General features: G+C 43.9%; 1 protein-coding gene across 5 annotated transcripts in view; it reads right to left on the reverse strand.

Annotated features, from left to right (window-relative positions):
* Nucleotides 1-17,350, reverse strand: part of FSD1L (fibronectin type III and SPRY domain containing 1 like) — a 707,922-nt gene that overhangs the window by 416,290 nt on the left and 274,282 nt on the right. For 4 of the 5 annotated variants that reach the window (XM_069630835.1, XM_069630836.1, XM_069630834.1 and 1 more), the window contains exon 5: nucleotides 16,833-16,855. The exons of the other annotated variant lie outside the window; for it this stretch is intronic. In XM_069630835.1, coding sequence (XP_069486936.1) covers nucleotides 16,833-16,855 — 23 coding nt within the window. The remainder of the gene's footprint in view (nucleotides 1-16,832; nucleotides 16,856-17,350) is intronic. 5 annotated transcript variants of the gene reach the window in all.

Raw genomic sequence — 17,350 nt, forward strand, 5'->3', positions numbered from 1 at the left:
TTATTGTGCAATGATGAAAGGGGCGATTTCAGGTGAAATGCACATCTTTTCATTTACTTCAATTTAAAACTTCAAAGAAAGTAAAGATTTCAGCAAAATACCAAAAACAAATTTCAAAATGGCCTTAGGTTTTGAAGAAATCTTCTCTCCCAACTTACATAAAACAGGGAATCAAATAGCCTCACTCTGAAAGCTAATTTGCAGTTCAATCGTAATAACAGCACAACTTTTAAGATTTTTCGAGAAATCATACAAAGATACAGGAACTTGATTTTCTTTTCGGCGAGGTTTTGCCACACACCAACAGATTTATGGTGGTGATTTGGGAAGTGTATGTATTTGTAGATGTGGCCACAGTGCATCAACAAGCCCAACACTAGTTAAAGGGAACCCCCCCAGAGGTTTTTTCTGGGTTTGATGGGCATGAAGTGGTGCACACTAATAGGCTCATGCAGGAAGCCCTGATGCCTTGCTGCCTCTTCAATGCTCATAGCACAAGCAAACCTATGTCTGGTGGCCAATGCTAAAAGGATTCAAAAGCATGTGTCAAGCTATGCCCAGTCTCCGATATATACCCTTCTAAAGAAAACAGGTCAGAAATGTGACGTTTAAAGATCGTCAGCAGAGAAATAAGCCATGTATCTAACACTTCATGTAGTGTACCCAATGAAGAATTAAGATCTACCATCAACATATTGCCATGATGCTGTGGATGCTGGCAACACCTGTTCCCCATGTTTTTGCCATATATCTGTACCCCCTATATATCCCATCTACCTGTATCCCCATATATATATATCTGTATCCCATATATACCTGTATCCACCCTGTAGCTATATGTTGCTATGTACGTCCCCACCGTCCTGCTCACGTGTCTGGTCTCAGTCGCTCTTACTGATAACCACCATATCACACCACTATGTTTACTCTGTACTATACACCATCATTCATGCACAGCTATACCCCTGATAATTCGGCCTAGCTGTTCACATACGAACATGATACCATGAACACCTCATCACCCTAATAAAACGCAGCTAGCTGAGCACATTCCAGCTAGCTGTTAGCATAAGCGTTCCTCAGGCCCAACGCAGCCAGAACCCAGTCTGGGTGTCCATCCACAGACTGAACACATCCAACTGATTTCCTCAGCACCACATCTATCACTAGGAAGCAGCTATCATCCAACAACTACACCAGCTGCACACATATCCGGTGCACCCACGCACCATACGACTCTCTCTCTCTACCGAGGGCGTTCAACCTACCAGCGCTTTGAGGTCATACCAATGATATATAAGGCACTATATGAATGCCAAGTAACATAACATAACATAACATGTATGTTGAGATTCAGACTATGATCAACCCAGGAAAGCAAGCCAACCCCCAAATGGGAGGTGCACACCAGTAAATTAATCATCATTTCTAACATTACCTGATATTGGTTTAATACCAGAGCAGACAATTCTTGGGAAAACATACATCCTGTAATAGCGCCCTTAAAGTGGTTTAGCTGATAAATATCTGTGCTTCATATTTTTTACCTCTACAAAATATGGCAAAATCAGGACAGAATACTTGTGCAAGAGATTATGTTTGCATAAGTGAGAAACAACAACTATTATGCTATTGGTTACTTTGAAGACCTTTACATTTCAACCAAAATTACCATCTGGGGAGGACACCAATGGGAAAACTCTCGTTTTTCTGGGTACGTCTGCATTTAAAGCAGCTCAACAAGTTTTAACAAAGCAAAAGAGAAATTAAAAGAACACACCCACCTTCCGAGTGTGCCAACTTGATAGAGAGGGGGTTAATTAAAGAGTTGGGTTTGTCAACCTAACACGTGGTAATACTTTTCGGCAATTGTAAAGTGCAACTTTCATCCAATAAGGGTATGTTTGCGCTACATATCGTTCTGATAAAGGTATCCGATTGTGTGAGTGAACAAGGACACGTGTCCCCTCACCCACCCATCCCCAAGGTTAAAAGACTGAAGATAAATGTTGACTTTAAGAGAAGAAAATTCAATTTCTGTGCTCACAGACAGTAAAAGAGCAGCCTCCTGCTCTAGATCGTTCAATCGTAGGTCCAATCGACTGAGGAGAGCCACAGGAACATAGGGTTCTGGAAGGGTCAATTCCATAATCTCAGAAATGAATGACGTATTCCATAAATAGATCCATTGTACAGAGATCCTTAAATAAGATCTTCAAACCGATTGACAGCCAATGAAGGGTTGCCAAATCTATTCGTGCTGAGTGTTAACCAGGCCGATTAAGAACAACTTTTGGTGCTGCCATCTGTATTGTTTGAAGGGATACAGTAAATACTTTGGTAGCCCCAGACCGGTTCAGTTCGTATACTCAGATGTTAAATTACAAGTGCCTGTGTGACAGTGCTACATTGTGTGATATCAAAGTAATCAAAAAGGCGGTTTAGAATTCGAAGATGAAGCCAGTAGCACTGCACCATCTTCATAATCGGAGATGTAAATGATAGCTCATTATGAGAGTGGGAAGCTAGTCTTCTAACCGCTCACAGGTAATCTGTAAATTATCACTTCGGGGGACCTGAATTCAGGAGACCAGATGCACTGGTTTTGTCCAAACAGAAGACCATAATCTTGCTTTGTAGGGTTCAGTTTAAGTCAGCATGCAGGCATCCAGATAGCAACATACAGAAGACATTGTGCTAGGAGAAATTCTATTTGCACCTTGCAACCTAAGAAAGAGTTGCAGGGTTTTAAATCCAGTCCAGAAGAGAAAATAATATGGAGGAGGGGCAGATGTACACCGTAAATAGAAGGAGGGTACAACATAGACCCTTGTGGCACTCCACAAGAGGGAGCAACTGATCAAATTGAAATGGGGCCAGTGATACTGGTTAAGAGTGGCCAGATAGAAATCCTCGGCAACAATGCAATGCTATATCGGTCACCCCAATTTCATAGAACCTCCTGAGCAATGTGGATTGGCACAAGCCATACATAGGAGGAGCATGGCAACCTTACCTCCCTACCACAGTGATGTTTTCTTCCATAGTGCACACATAGGTATCATACGTAAATAAAATACAGAACAAACAGCCATTATTACTAACATTAAGGGCAAATAAACTATAACAGAAGTGTTTTTAGTGCGTACACTGGCCTATATTGGCACAGCTTGCATAGACCTGTTTTATTCAGTGGTATTATAACAGTTATGAGAAACGCAACAGAAGTGTGCCAACATACCGATGGCGAACAATGGCACAGTCTGTACGGACATGGCTTCTTTTAAATGTATTAAGTTGTAAGGACAAAGCAACATGGGCATTCATGCTTGGAGACACTGCCATGTAGTGGCACAGCCATCATGAACTTGTTTTCTTACAGTAGCATTACTGGAATTCTGGGCATAGCTGGAATGTATTGGCACAGGCAGCCTGACCTTTTCTTCTTTTCAGTTTTGCTCATGATATTTAGGGAAGAGGAAGACAATGAGTAAGAGGGAATGTGCTTTCTCAATTGGAATGTCAACAATGAAATGCTCACTGTAGCCAGGTTTTGCTAAACGGTCACCCCTCCAGATGTTTTGGTCTGCAACTCTCGATTTCTCACCATAGACTAGGCTTGTCTGAAGTTGATGTAGCTGTAGACAAATACATCTGGAGGTTAACTGGTTGGCTTCCCGTGCCACCTTAACAAGCTGGAAAACTCATTGATGAAACTGACAGAAGCAAAACCCAGTTTTAACACTAGAACTGATAATTAGAGAATCCTAGACTCAGAGGTGAATTTATAACCTAAGAAAACTAAACTATGACTGTGCTGCAATACGACATACCAGAAACACTGTGGAACAGGAGAAACTAGGACACAAATAGGAGTTGTATTTATTTGAAGAACAGTGATGTGAATTTCCATCAGAATTGACTTACATTTACAGATGGCAGAGCCAATCCCTGTGAAGAGTGCCTGAACATTAGCGCAAATATGAGAACAAGTGGTGAGCCAGTTTGAGAGTATCTGTATAATTGATATCCCACACGTTTTAACCCATGTTTCCTTGTCTTAATTACTACTCTTACTTCCAAACTTGATATGACTACGTGGGTGATCACCTCCCACATATCTACTGCATATAGAGTACATAGCATTTTAACTTTACTTTTATAGATTGATATTGCGCAGGCCATGGACCGGTGGGCTTAAGAGCGCAACAAGACAAGAAAAAGTAATACAGACATATATCACATATAAGCTGGGAGTTAATAGCCATATTACTGCAGGTAAAAATGCGATTAGACAAACAGGAGTGTCTTTAGTTTCTTTTTAAAAACTTCTGTGGACTCGATGGCCCTTAATTCTAGAAGCAGATCATTCCTTGCCTTGGGGGCTGCATTTTGAAAGACACCCTTTGAGGCCTTCGTCGTTCTACACCTAGAAAGTGTCAAAAACTCCTGATTACTAGATCTAAGCGATCTTACATGATTTTCTTTTCACTAAGAGATCCTGAAGGTATGCAGGCATTTTGCCCTGCCTGCATTTATGTGCAATTACGAGTAGCCGAAACAGGATTCTTGACTCCATCAGCAGCCAGTGCAGAGCTTGTCTAGACACTGACATGATCTCTCCGGGCAAGTCCCATGACTACTCGCACTGCCACGTTCTGGATGACCTGCAACTTCTTACAGACTTACTTGCTAATCCCAACCAACAGGCTAGAGCAATAGTCAATCTTGGCCCCTACAATTGCTCTTGTAATAGTATCTGCGTTAGCTTGGGTGATAAAAGGCTGCAAGTGAGCCAGGAGTTTAATATAATATACAGAAATCGACACCAAGCTCGCAATATGAGCCTTCATGTTGAGATGCTGATCGAAGATGACACTTAATGTTTTGACCTTCTTAAGAGGGATTATTTTTGAGGCCCCAATATGAAAACTCTCATATGCCGGCCCAAGTTTCTGTATCATGTAAGGGGATCCAACAATCAGAAGCTCAGTTTTGTCCTTGTTCAAAGAAAGGCTATTTTGTACAATCAAATTATCTATCAAAGCATATCTCCTATTCAACTGAGCTTCATCAGTGTCGTGAATCCCAGTGATAGGGATGACACACTGCGTGTCGTCCTCATAGTTTGTAAATACTACCTTCTCTTGTGCTAGAAGGGCAAAGAAAGGTTCTGTAAAAATATTGCATAGACATGGCGATATACAAGAATCCTGCGGTACACCAAATTTTAAAACAATGGGCATTGCTGCTGCCTCCTTGTAGTATGCACTGCTATCCTGGTTGCAGAGAAAAGAGGATATCCACTGAGCTGCAGCCAGAGTAAAATGTGCGACGTCCCTCAACGCGGCGACCATGATGGAATGGTCCACCAGGTCGAAGGCTCCCGACAAATCCAGCCGCATCAACATGGATGCGTTGTTCTTGTCCATTCGGTCCAAGAGTCTAGCCTTCAATTCAGCAGTGCCGTCTCTGTTCCATACCCCTGCCTAAACCCGATAGATGATCATTAAGAGCAGGGAATTTTTTCAGATGCTCTGCAATTTACATGTAAGCCACCTGATCTAGAATCATTAGCAGGAAAGGGGTATTGGTAATTGGCCTATAATTATTAGGGGAGTATATGGGTAATCCAGGTTTTTTAAGAATTGGGGTCACCCATACTTATTTTAAATCATGAGGCACTGAACCCTGGCTGAAAGAGATATGAACAAACTTGCAAATCGCTTCGAACAACGTGGGTGCACATATTTCTATTATAATAGCCGAACAAGGGTCACTTTTACATTTTGTAGCCTTCAGCTGGTCCACTAAAACAGCCAATTCTGCTGTCGTTATAGCTGAGAAGCTAAACTGCGGAATGGTAGGGCATCTAGCATGAGACCCACAAGGAATAACTCCTACTACCCTATGTAGGCTTTCTTTAAGACAATATCAGCTTTAATACCATTAGGTTTGTCATGCATTGCCTCTGAAACTCTGCACACCAGGCAGCATCCTTAACCAACAATCCCGAGTCAAGGGAGTGCTTCATTTCTTGTTCTTTAAGAATCTTAAAGAGCTCCCCCTGTGTTTGAATGTGCATTCTGAAAAAAAAAATGTGTTGCAGTTATCGCAAGCTATAATCTTAGGCTGCTCCTTTGTAGGCTGCCAGTGCTGAAGAAGTAGAGATAAGTCTCCATTTAGAGAAGAGTTTGAGAGTTAAGGATTTAAGGTTTCTTAGTTCCGGGGAGAACCATAAATTCTTTTTTCTTCCTTTTGCATTCTCTTTTTTTGTGGGGCTAGAGAATTAGTGATAAAATTGAGGTTAGAAGAAAGAGACCTTGACAATTCATTGGAAGATTTAAAATCCGAGAGATTAGCCAATGAACTCGGTAGGGGTTCTACGCGTTCCAATGTAATGTTCTTAAGATTTCTGGCCAACACCCCTAATGCCTTTCCGTCTTTCACGTTCCTAGGAAATACAGAGTGCACAGTAAATTCTACAAGGAAATGGTCAGACCATGGACAAGGTGACACCAAAAAGTCCTTTGAATCGACCTTGTGAGTAGTAACCCAATCTAATGTGTCCCCCAAACGATGGGTGGGTGATTGGATTTTTTTTTTTTTTTTTATCAAAGCCCATGTCAGAAAGGGCAGCTGGAGCTCTAAAGCTATGTTATCCTCCTCATGCCCTAACCAAAAATTCAAATCTCCCATTAATAGGAAACTAGTATTTGAGTTCACTAAAGGAAAGAGACAACTAGAAAGTGCTGAAACAAAGTCCACTGATAAGGAAGGGCCTTTAAATCAAGAGGACATTAATAAATAGTTGATTCCGCATTTATGGTGAGAGGATATTAAAAAGTGCACCCCCCTCCACCCCTACCATCACTCCTGTCATGTCCTGGCCTACTATCCAATCCCTTATCCTCATTTACTGGAGAACTTTATTCAGCTATCTGATGGCATGCTTCCATTTCCTTACCTCAGCCTTCATCTGCTTACTCTGATCCATTTCAATTTTCTACACACAATCGACACATACTTTCGGAATTAGTATCTTGGGTGTTTTGGCAGCTGACCTTCTCGACCTTGCCCACAACATACTTAGGATTGCCGAACACATCTCAAGCTCCTCACACCCCCAAACTTTACATATGCACTCACACCACCTCAACTCCAATCCTTGAGCACTCACACATAGTTTCCCTGTTTCCAATACACAACATTTGAGACAACATTCTTATACCCCACTATTTTACGGTCAAAACCTCCCAGCAGAATAGGGGCCTGCGTTCCCTCGGAGGAACGAATGCTTCCAATTCTGACAAGTTGAATGCACTTTGAGACCACTATGGTGAACTGGAGCAGTGTAAAAAAAAAAAAAACATGAAGGCAGTATTGGTACTAGAGGGCACATCCAGAAAGAAAATATCTTCTCACACCGACAGAATATTAGCATAGATTACGGGGAAAGGCATCATGAAAATAGTTTGGCTATTGCCATTGTGTACTGTTGGTGAGCTGGCATCTTCTAGATTCTTTTCATGTGTTACCCAACACAACTGGTGTATGCATTTGTGCACATTTTTTCACAAAGAATGCAGTAAAATTCACCATTTTGATCCACTATTTATTTTAAATCTCAGTAGAGGGAGGGTGCAAGGAGGGTGACATGGCTCTCTCTCCGTCCCCGGATCCCACTCTTGGTTGGGGATCTCTTGCAGCACTTGCTCGCTCATGCAGATTTGTTAGGATCATTAACCCCCCCTCAAGTGAAAAAGTTGGAGGTAATAGTTGAAGAGCTCTTCCGGACTAGACTGCTCTTTATTCTAAAGGGTGTTACCACCATCATGTTCAATTTAAGAGGAAGTTATACTATTAATGTTAGCATAGCAAATCAATCTAAATACATTACCGGTATCAACAGAAGTTGTTGAAATATTTTTTGGGGGGCAGGGATCTAGAGCGCCTGAGCATGTTCTAGTCCAAAGGATGTTTGCACAAGCCTCTGTGGATGACAGCATAAAAGATTGTAAATTGAGACTGTTCCCAGAATGCAAGGCAGAAAGTAAGCCAACAAAAATGTGATGTGCGATTTTTGCTTTTAACTTAATAGTACTTCAATAGCTTGAATCTTTCCAACAACAAAATGTCCAGACCGTCACAAAGTCTGAGAAGAAGGGATTTCATGCCAATGGTTATGGATTGTTCAATGCATTTACAATTTACTTTTTTTTTAGTTTTTTTAAGAACCAAAGGCTGGGTAGGAGCTTTTAAAACACAATCTGCATAATATTGTCGTCTAGCTCTTAATTGTTGCATATATTTTTAGTTGTACAAGAGGTCTTTTCCCTCGGAACAATAGTCTCAACTCCAAATTTGTTGGTATCCCCCAGAGTTTGTTTTTAGGTTGTTTTATGTTAGAGCTGAGCCAATATGTATGATTTGTATGTAAGATTAGCAACTCTTGTTCAGAAACTAGTGCACAAAGGCAGTCTGCTACGTCTCCCAGTAACATTTGCAATTTTAGGATCTGGGCTTCCAAATGATTAGATATCTAGGTAAATCTATTTGAAATATGACCAAGTAAAAGAGAATTTTGGCGGGATTACCATCCTAAAATTATTTTTGAGGAGAGATTTCGGTGATCTGCTTTCTGCTGTGTTAAGGAGGGAATAGAAGAACTAAGAGCAAGACCGTCTGTCCAGAGCTTTGAATTCCAATCAATAATTAAGAAATAACAAATATGCACATCCCTAATAAACCTCTTTATATGTAAATGTTCCTCGTATATGCTTTGTGGATATCCTGAAACCACAACTGGATTTCCCTACTCAGTGTTTCGAAAAATGAGCACTAATTAAAGGGCAACTGTGAGTTTTTGTTTCATTTCCCTTATGCCCTCTCAGCACCCAGCAAACATTGTGCCCTATTTTGAACTAGTTCCTAAAGCCTTGAGGGAAAGGGGGTAGAAATACGCCTCCACATTGTGTCTACTAGCAGTGGCCACCTCCCACAATTCCCTCCTCTGGGCTGAGAAAGTGAAGCATCTCCAACAACCTGGCATATGCAATAGTTCCAGAAGCCATTGGTCCAGACAGACCGGTCTCCTGCTTACTCTAGCCATGATGCTACAAGCAGTTGCAAAGGCTACGAGAGAAAGTCACTTTAGCAACAGGAAAAACGCTAGCCTCTTTTCACAGCAAACTGCAGTGACAAGTATCTACTTCTCTGGACATCAGAAACAAAGGGTCCTGGAGCGTGCACCAGGGAGTATTTTCTCTTTTGTGGCAGTTCCCCCTTTAAGTGTTCTGGCCTGACATACTAATGTCAGACTAGTACTAGCCCTTACATAGTCATGTGACAAGCTGATAAACACTTGAGTCCCGGGGGAACCTGCCACTCCAAAAACAACCTCTAACTTGAAACCAAAAGACAGATATAGAAGCTTTTTTTAAAAACTGAACTTTAACTGCAATTTAAGTAAAGGAAATTACCCATCTAAGACTAAGTGACGCCCCACATAGCCTATTCTGGTGTCAGTAATGTGGACCAGAGATTCACTACACTTTGTGGTCACTGCTGTACATGGAGTAGAGGCCGGTGCACTCACAAGATGTTTGACAAATCCAGGGTACGCCAGGAGGGTCTTTGGGACTTTTAATTTAGTGGCATTCTTTAATCCGACTAAATGGCTCACAGAATATTGATTTCAGATTCACTGCTGGTGGTTTTAGAAGTCCGAACATTCCGGTCCTCGTACTGTCTACACACAGGATCACATGGGCGTAGAACATGGGGGGGGGATAGGGGGAACAAATCCCCCCCACAATTTTAAGTGGGGGGGGATGTAATGTCATTTATCTCCCTCAGAATATCGTGCAGGGATCTGTTTTTGCAGTGGGGCTGGGCTGCTTACTATGTAAGATGCCCTCTCCCCCCTGGCCACCAAAGCATGGGGGCAATACCCTGGTGCAGATGGGTGATCATGGAAGGGGGGCAAACAAAAATAAAATATGTTTTTTAAAAAAAAAACGTAGTTTTGGGTGGGGTGGGTGCAGGTGGGACCACTAGCCACCAGGGATTTTCGCAAGGGGGTGGCCCTCTTCCCCCCCCTAAGTGGATGGGGGCACCTTATGTAGCCCTGCCTGGGGGCAGTTTCTGCCCCTAGGAAGGGGTACATGAGATGGCCTCCATCCATTTGGGGTGGGGGGAGAGGCTACTGAAAATATTGGCAGAGCCACCCCTCCCAAGCCTGAGGCAGTACGTTTTGACCCCCCGCCCGGTGGCAGATGGCCACACACATGTGCCCATCTGCCCCTAGGGAAGGGCAAAACAAAAAGATATATATTATAACTTGTTTTGGGTGGGGTCGGGCGGCCCACTAGACCACCTGGATTTTTTGTGTTTGAAAGGGGGTGGGCCTCCCCCCCAACCCTAAGTGGATGAGGGGGCCCCTTATATAGCCCTCCCTGGCGGCAGATTTCTGCCCCTAGGAAGGGGTACATGAGATGCCCCCATCCATTTGGGGTGAGGGGAGAGGCCACTGCAAATATTGGCAGAGCCACCCCTCCCAAGTCTGGGACAGTACGTTTTGCCACCCCCCTGAGGGCAGATGGTCACACATGTGCTATCTGCCCCTAGGGAAGGGTAAAACAAATATATATATATATTATAACTTGTTTTGGGTGGGGGTGGGGAGCCTACTAGACCACACGGATTGTTTGTGTTTGAAAGGGGGGGTGCCCCCCCCCCCACCCTAAGTGTATGGGGGTACCTTATGTAGCCTTCCCTGGGGGCAGATTTCTGCTCCTAGGAAGGGGTACATGGGATGCCCCCATCCATTTGGGGTGGGAGGAGGCCACTGCAAATATTGGCAGAGCCACCCCCCCAAGCCTGGGGCAGTACGTTTTGCCCCCCCCTGGGGGGCAGATGGCCACACCCATGTGCCCACCCGCCCCTAGGAAAGGGGCAAAACAAAAATAAAACAAATTATAACTTCTTTTGGGTGGGTGTGGGGGGGGGCACTGAACCACCATGGATGGTTTTAGTGGAAAGGGGGGTGGCCCTCTCCCCCCCACCTCAAATGGATGGGGGCATCTCATGTAGCCCTCCCTGGGGCAGATTAATAGCAAACTCTGCCCCTAGGAAAGAGGCAAAAAAAAAATAATAACTTGTTTTGGGTTGGTGTGGGGGTCACTAAACCACCATGGATGTTTTTAGTGAAAAGGGGGGTGCCCATGGGTGTCTTCTTTTCGGAAATGCATGGGGTTTTATGTTTTGCTCGGTGGCTTCGACATCCTAGGCCCAAATCTGTAGGTTGTCCACATGAGCAAAATCTGCTCTGCCAAAAGGCTTGGGGTTACCAGTGGGTTAGCCTTTTTCCTTTGCGCCGAGGTAGGTGCATCCACACATGTGAGGTACTGTTTTCGTCGGGACACCTGTGGGAATGCGGGAAGGTAGGACATCTGTTGTTGGCGGCGTGTTTCGGTGGGTGGGCAGAGGGAAATGTCTCTGAAATTTGGTGGAAAAACCACAGTTTTCAGACATTTCACTCTGGCCACCCACTGAAACACGCCGCCAACAACACATGTCCTACCCTTCTGCGTTCCTACAGGTGTCCCGATATAAACGGTACCTCACATGTTTGGGTGCACCTACCTGGGCGCAAAGGGAAAAGGCTAACCCACTGGTAACCCCAAGCCTTTTGGCAGAGCACATTTTGCTCATGTGGACAACATACAGATTTGGGCCTAGGGTGTCGAAGCCACCAATGAAAACAGGAAACCCCATGCATTTCCAAAAAGAGGACACCCCTGGGAATCCACAGAGGTCTGACTTGCGGGAATCGCCCCAGAATGTATTACCCACAATCCCTGGCAAATCTCAAATTTTGTGAAAAAACTACAATTCTCAGACATTTCCCTCTTGCTACACACCGAAACACACTGACAATACCACATGTCCTACCTTCCCGCATTCCCACAGGTGTCCCGACGTAAACGGTACCTCACATGTGTGGGTGCACATACCTGGGCACAAAGGGAAAAGGCTAAACAACTGGTAACCCCCAAAGGGTTTGGGGAGACAGCCTACAGATTTGGGCCTAGCGTGTAGAAGCCACGAAGGAAAACAGGGTACCACATGCATTTCATCCCAGAATGTATTACCCACAATCCCAGACAAAGTGAACATATTGTTTTTTCAACTAAATTTCAGACTTTGTCAGGGATTGTGGGTCTTAAAATATGGGGCGATTTGTGCAAGTCAGACCTCTGGATTCCCACGGGTGTCTTCTTTTCGGAAATGCATGTGTTTCCCCATTTTCCTTCATGGCTTCGACTAGGCCCAAATCTGTAGGTTGTCCACATGAGCAAAATTCCTGAAAATCTGGTGTGCGAAAAGTCTTGGGGTTACCAGTGTTTTAGGCTTTTCTCTTTGCACCCAGGTAGGTGCACCCACACATGTGAGGTACCGTTTTTGTCGGGAAACCTGTGGGAACGTGGGAAGGTAGGTCATCTGTTTGTTGCCTGCATGTTTCGGTGGGTGACCAGAGTGAAATGTGCGAAATTGTAGTTTTTTTTTCTGTCATTTTCCCGATTTCCCCCCAAACTATGGAATCTTTCCCTACATAGTTCTTGCCTGACCTGTGCAAATCACCCCTAAACTTGGAATATGGTCTACTTTTCAGAAACTTATGCCTTTCTGGCTTCCATTTCAGCTTTCCAACCCTTTTCTTCCATTCCGTCCACGCATGTTCTATTGGACAAAAAAAACACCAAAATCGCCTACCTCTCACAAAACGCTGATTAGCATATAAAAATATGTTATTTTGGTTTCCACTCAATCTGTTCTTGAAAGCCTGGAAAATGGTGAATCCAGCTCAGAAAACCACTTGTTCCTAGCTCTTACAACGAAAACCCCACAGGCTTCTTTGCACAACAGTTTATTGGCATTTTCTGAAAAAAAAAACAAAAGTTCTCCTTTTTGATTATTTTCTTTCAACCCCCGTACAGCAAACTAGGATTCCTGGGTGGCGTTAAGACCGCCTACATGTGGGGGGAAAAAAGGGACCAACTTTGGCCGAAATATCTCATGTAACAAAGAAGTTACAAGGGATTGAATGGCGACATACTGAAACCACCTAAAAAGGCCTTGGCACTGGAGGGAAATACCTATTGTATTAAAGGGGTTAAGACGGTAAAGCCCCAGAGGAGATATCATTTGTAAGGTAGCTCAGTTAGATAATTCTCCAAATGCAGATTGCGCACAGGAATATGTAACACCTGTGTTCAGCACCTGGCTTAATCTTCCGATGGGATAATAGGCAGAGTGAATGCATTCATCTTCCGATGCAACACAGCATTTTCCAGGTCAATTGGTTCAGAAAAAGTGGTGGAAAACACCATTACTGCTGCTTTTCCTAATTGGTCAGATTTTGGTGCATTTTCTGGGTGGAGTTTGGGAGCCGAGTGGACACACCAGGACCCCCTGTATTTCCCGCTCCACCAGACAAATGCGGCCTTACTGCCAGCATGGATTCTCATGCTGGAAACAAGGAAAGGGATTCCCATGGGATCTGCTTGGAAATTAAACCTGGTAAAAGCCGGCGTAGTCCAGAGGAAGCCATTGTCAATTCCGCCATAAATCGCTAATTGCACGAGGTATTTACACTCTTTCAAAGTGGAAAAGCAATGTGATTTCACCTGCCTTTTACGCTAAACTCTTCCATTTTGTGGCGGAAAAGTAAAAACGTGCGCCAATGGAAATGGTCCACTCCATGCAGTTTACTTTGTGCCTTGATGCTTGGGGGTTTTGCGTGATGCTACACATGTAATAAATAAATAAATACATTTAACATGACCCCAGATAAATGCCAATTCGTGATCAGAATGAGTGAGCATGGAATGTTGCTGGTAAGAGGGTGTCCTGTGCTTCTTGAGTGTATTGGCAAATGCCCTTAATTGCCATCTCACGTTAAGCAGGTGCTTAAACCCATCAGTGTGGATTGCGCAATAATAAGTCGACAGAGGTATTTCAAATGCCCAATTTCGCTCTTTGGGTGACATTGTCAAAGTGGGAGAATGTTGCCCAGCATGTGCCACTTTCTCTGAGGAGTGAATTGTGCCCAACCTGAGGAAGAATTGTGAAAAACCCATTAGGGCACTGTGCCCTGCTCTTTCTGTGTGTGTCTTCCCCACAGGGCGACAGATGCAGACTCAGACATGGGTAAGTCTCAGGTGGCAAGCCTGTACCCTAGTTGATGTGGCAAAGGATTCCAGACTTCAGGGGCTGATAACATTAGTAGCATTGAGTTACATGCCACCTGACAGGTATGTGTGATAAAGTTGCAAAGCAGAGCTGTTAGTGGGCTAAAGCAGGAGGCAATGTCTGGCCACCCTCAAAGGGTACCTATAACCAAAGGTAATAGGCCCCTCCCCCATCTTAGCTGTAGGGGCCAGGCTCCAAACCAGGGCAAGAATGCCCTCCAATCATCCATGCCCACAAGTATGGTACCCCTCGTGCTCCAGGAACCCTGTTGAGCAACCTCTGTGCTTTCCAGGTGATACTAACGTTATTTAAAGCCAGAAGTCTAAAAGGTAATCGCTGAATTGCAGCTGGAAATTAGCACCTGGCATGATCAAAATGTCTTAACCAAGTGTGACATCATCCCCTTCATTTATAAGCAATATGTGTGTTCTTGTGTTTCTTCATCCACTGAATTACTGTTAGAAACAAAGGCAAGAGTCGTGTCTCTTGTGTAGGCATTAGGAAGGCAGTTGCCAGCCTTTGACATAATATGCCATGTTCTTCCAATATTGACTAGCTGTCGCCCTCTTATGGACAGGTAGAACCATCATGGCAGTGACTGGCAAATGCCTTTCCCCTGCAGACAGAAAAGTGGAAATTAGAGGCCAATTCAAGACACGGAACAAATGGAAGTTAAGACAGACTGCAGCTGCCATTGCTGTGTTAGGGAGAATATGTTGAGTGTTCAAGCAAGGAGGTAAAGTATTAAGCAAGTAAGCAGTGAGTCAAGGGAGAGGCAAAGAAAGGCTAGAGGGGCTCTTTGAATAATGTAACAGGGCAGAGGACCCATGCTCTGCCGTCCTAGTAACATATGAGAGAATTCAATAGATCAGGTTTTGCAGCAAATGTTAAACGAGAAAGGAATAGAGTCCAGCTCTGCATTCAGAATAACAAAGGCAAAGAAAGGTTAAGCTCTGGAGCCAGCATGAGATGGAATAAGAGGGACCAGACTCATCGTGACAGGCTGGCCCGGCCCTCCCAGGGGCGCTAGAGGGGCAGCCCACATTGCGGGCTGCCCCTCTGGCCACCCCCCTGGGTCCACATACACCCCACCTACTAGGCATCCCCCGGGTCCGACACATCTAGCCTCGGACCTGGGGAGTGCTTATAAGGGGGTGGGCTTGCGATCATTCATCCTCCTTGTTTGCTGTACCCCCTCCGCCCCGGCGGACAGTCAAAGCAGCAACATCACACACACCTGGTCCCTCTACTCCCATAACAGGGCTTACTCAGAGGTCCAAACAAGATTTCCTCCTTCTTTGAAACCCCCATCTTTCCATTCCAAGAGACACACACGTCTCCTTGCCCCACACAAAAAAAGTAGCAACTTGCAGTTGGTAGAAAAGGCTTCAACTCCTTTATTTGGCAGCAGTCCACTTACAGGTGATCTGCCTCTTTACGAGCTGGCGTCCTAGCTGTGGCACACTGGAAGTAATTGTTATTTCCTCTCTCTTATCATGAGCTCATAGTCAGATGAAAAATCTTGAAATGCAACATACAAAGACATGTTCTTTGCTGCTGCATCCTTTAATGTTCTTCTGTTTTCTTTTATTCTTTTCTCTTGTTTTATACAGTGATATTTGTAATTTAATACTTACTGCGATTTTAATTCTAATTTCGTGAAAAGTCGAGTTCTTTGACTAAAACACAACAAATAAATAAATAAAGCAAAGTCCCAAAGATGTCCCCTGTCTCGCCAGATTTTATGTCTCCTACGCCCCTGCAGGATGGACTGAAACTGAAAAGAGACCCGGAAGTGTCTGAAAATGGAGCATGTATGTTGTTCATCCTAGATCATTGTACAACCTTACTTGCAATAACACTATGCCATCCAACGTATTCAGACATTGCTGAAATCATTAAGTAGTCAAATTAGAAAGCACTTCGAAGCCTTATTTACAACTACGGACGGGCAGATTGGGCACCGTAAGAAGGATATTAAGACAAGTACATTTTTTTAAAAGTAGCAAAAAGTAGACACGTTTTTTTCTAAATGCTTTTCTACTTACCAGCTGTGTTTTGCCTAGCTGACTGCGAAAGACCACCAAACTATTCTCAATGCAATATTTTACACTCAAGATGCACTAAATCTCTGGAGACACCCATAGACGTCATATTTGCCATCATGATGAGAGCGCAGACCTGAGAGCCGGTTCCTCCTGCCTGTGGGGTTCTGGGGATGGGCGGGCGGGCACCCGTGAGCCCAGCACCTTCTACACTGACCTCAGGTGACAGTCTGAATGTGCTGTTCCAGTGTCAAGCATTTGCAGACGGGGCTAGGGGCTCATCAAGCAGGGGGTGCAGTCACTTGTCAGGTAAGCATCTAACCAGCCCATAGACCCTGCAGGGAACAATCCCCTCCATCCACACATACACTGAAACGAATTTCTGGGATTTAAGCATACAACACTTTTCATTTTTACAGGACACAGAACAAGCTGCGGATTCATAAAATTAACTGTTCAGCATTACCTTCAAGACAAGACATTTATGAAATAAAAAATAAATAAAAGAATAAAATAGTATTTGTACCATACCTATCCTTGATCTGTCTGGCGGCCTGGGTGCAAGTCAAGGAGAAGAGAGAAGGTGATTAGTGCTTTCATGCAAGTCTGGACGCCCGGATTTCCATGCTAGAAAAATGTTAAGAGCACCGTATTTTCCCTGCCATGTAGATCAGATTTCCAAAAACTTAGAAACCTCATTACATACATCTCTGACCAGTGATTTCAAAAAAGTGCTTCTCATCACAGTTATTTGTGTTGCACACAGCCGATGTTAATAAATAGATGTTAGAAATGCAGGAATTCATAAGGTTTTTAAGAAAAAAGGTAGAAATGAACCGCATAACATGCAAGCAAAGCCACAGCAAACACACCCCAGTTTAAGGAAGGCAGTCACACATTGGTAAATGTGCACTCGTTGCCAGATGCCGTTTTTTGCATGGAGCTAGAACAAAATTGCAGCTTAACAATCAACATTAGACACCTTGGCAGATTGGGTTATTCAGAAGGAAATCTTGGGTTAGGGCAAGAAAAGAGGGTGCATCCTTTAA

This window comes from Ambystoma mexicanum, chromosome 6q (assembly GCF_040938575.1).
Source record: "Ambystoma mexicanum isolate Mex_15411 chromosome 6q, UKY_AmexF1_1, whole genome shotgun sequence".
In the NCBI taxonomy this organism is placed as follows: Eukaryota; Metazoa; Chordata; class Amphibia; order Caudata; family Ambystomatidae; genus Ambystoma; species Ambystoma mexicanum.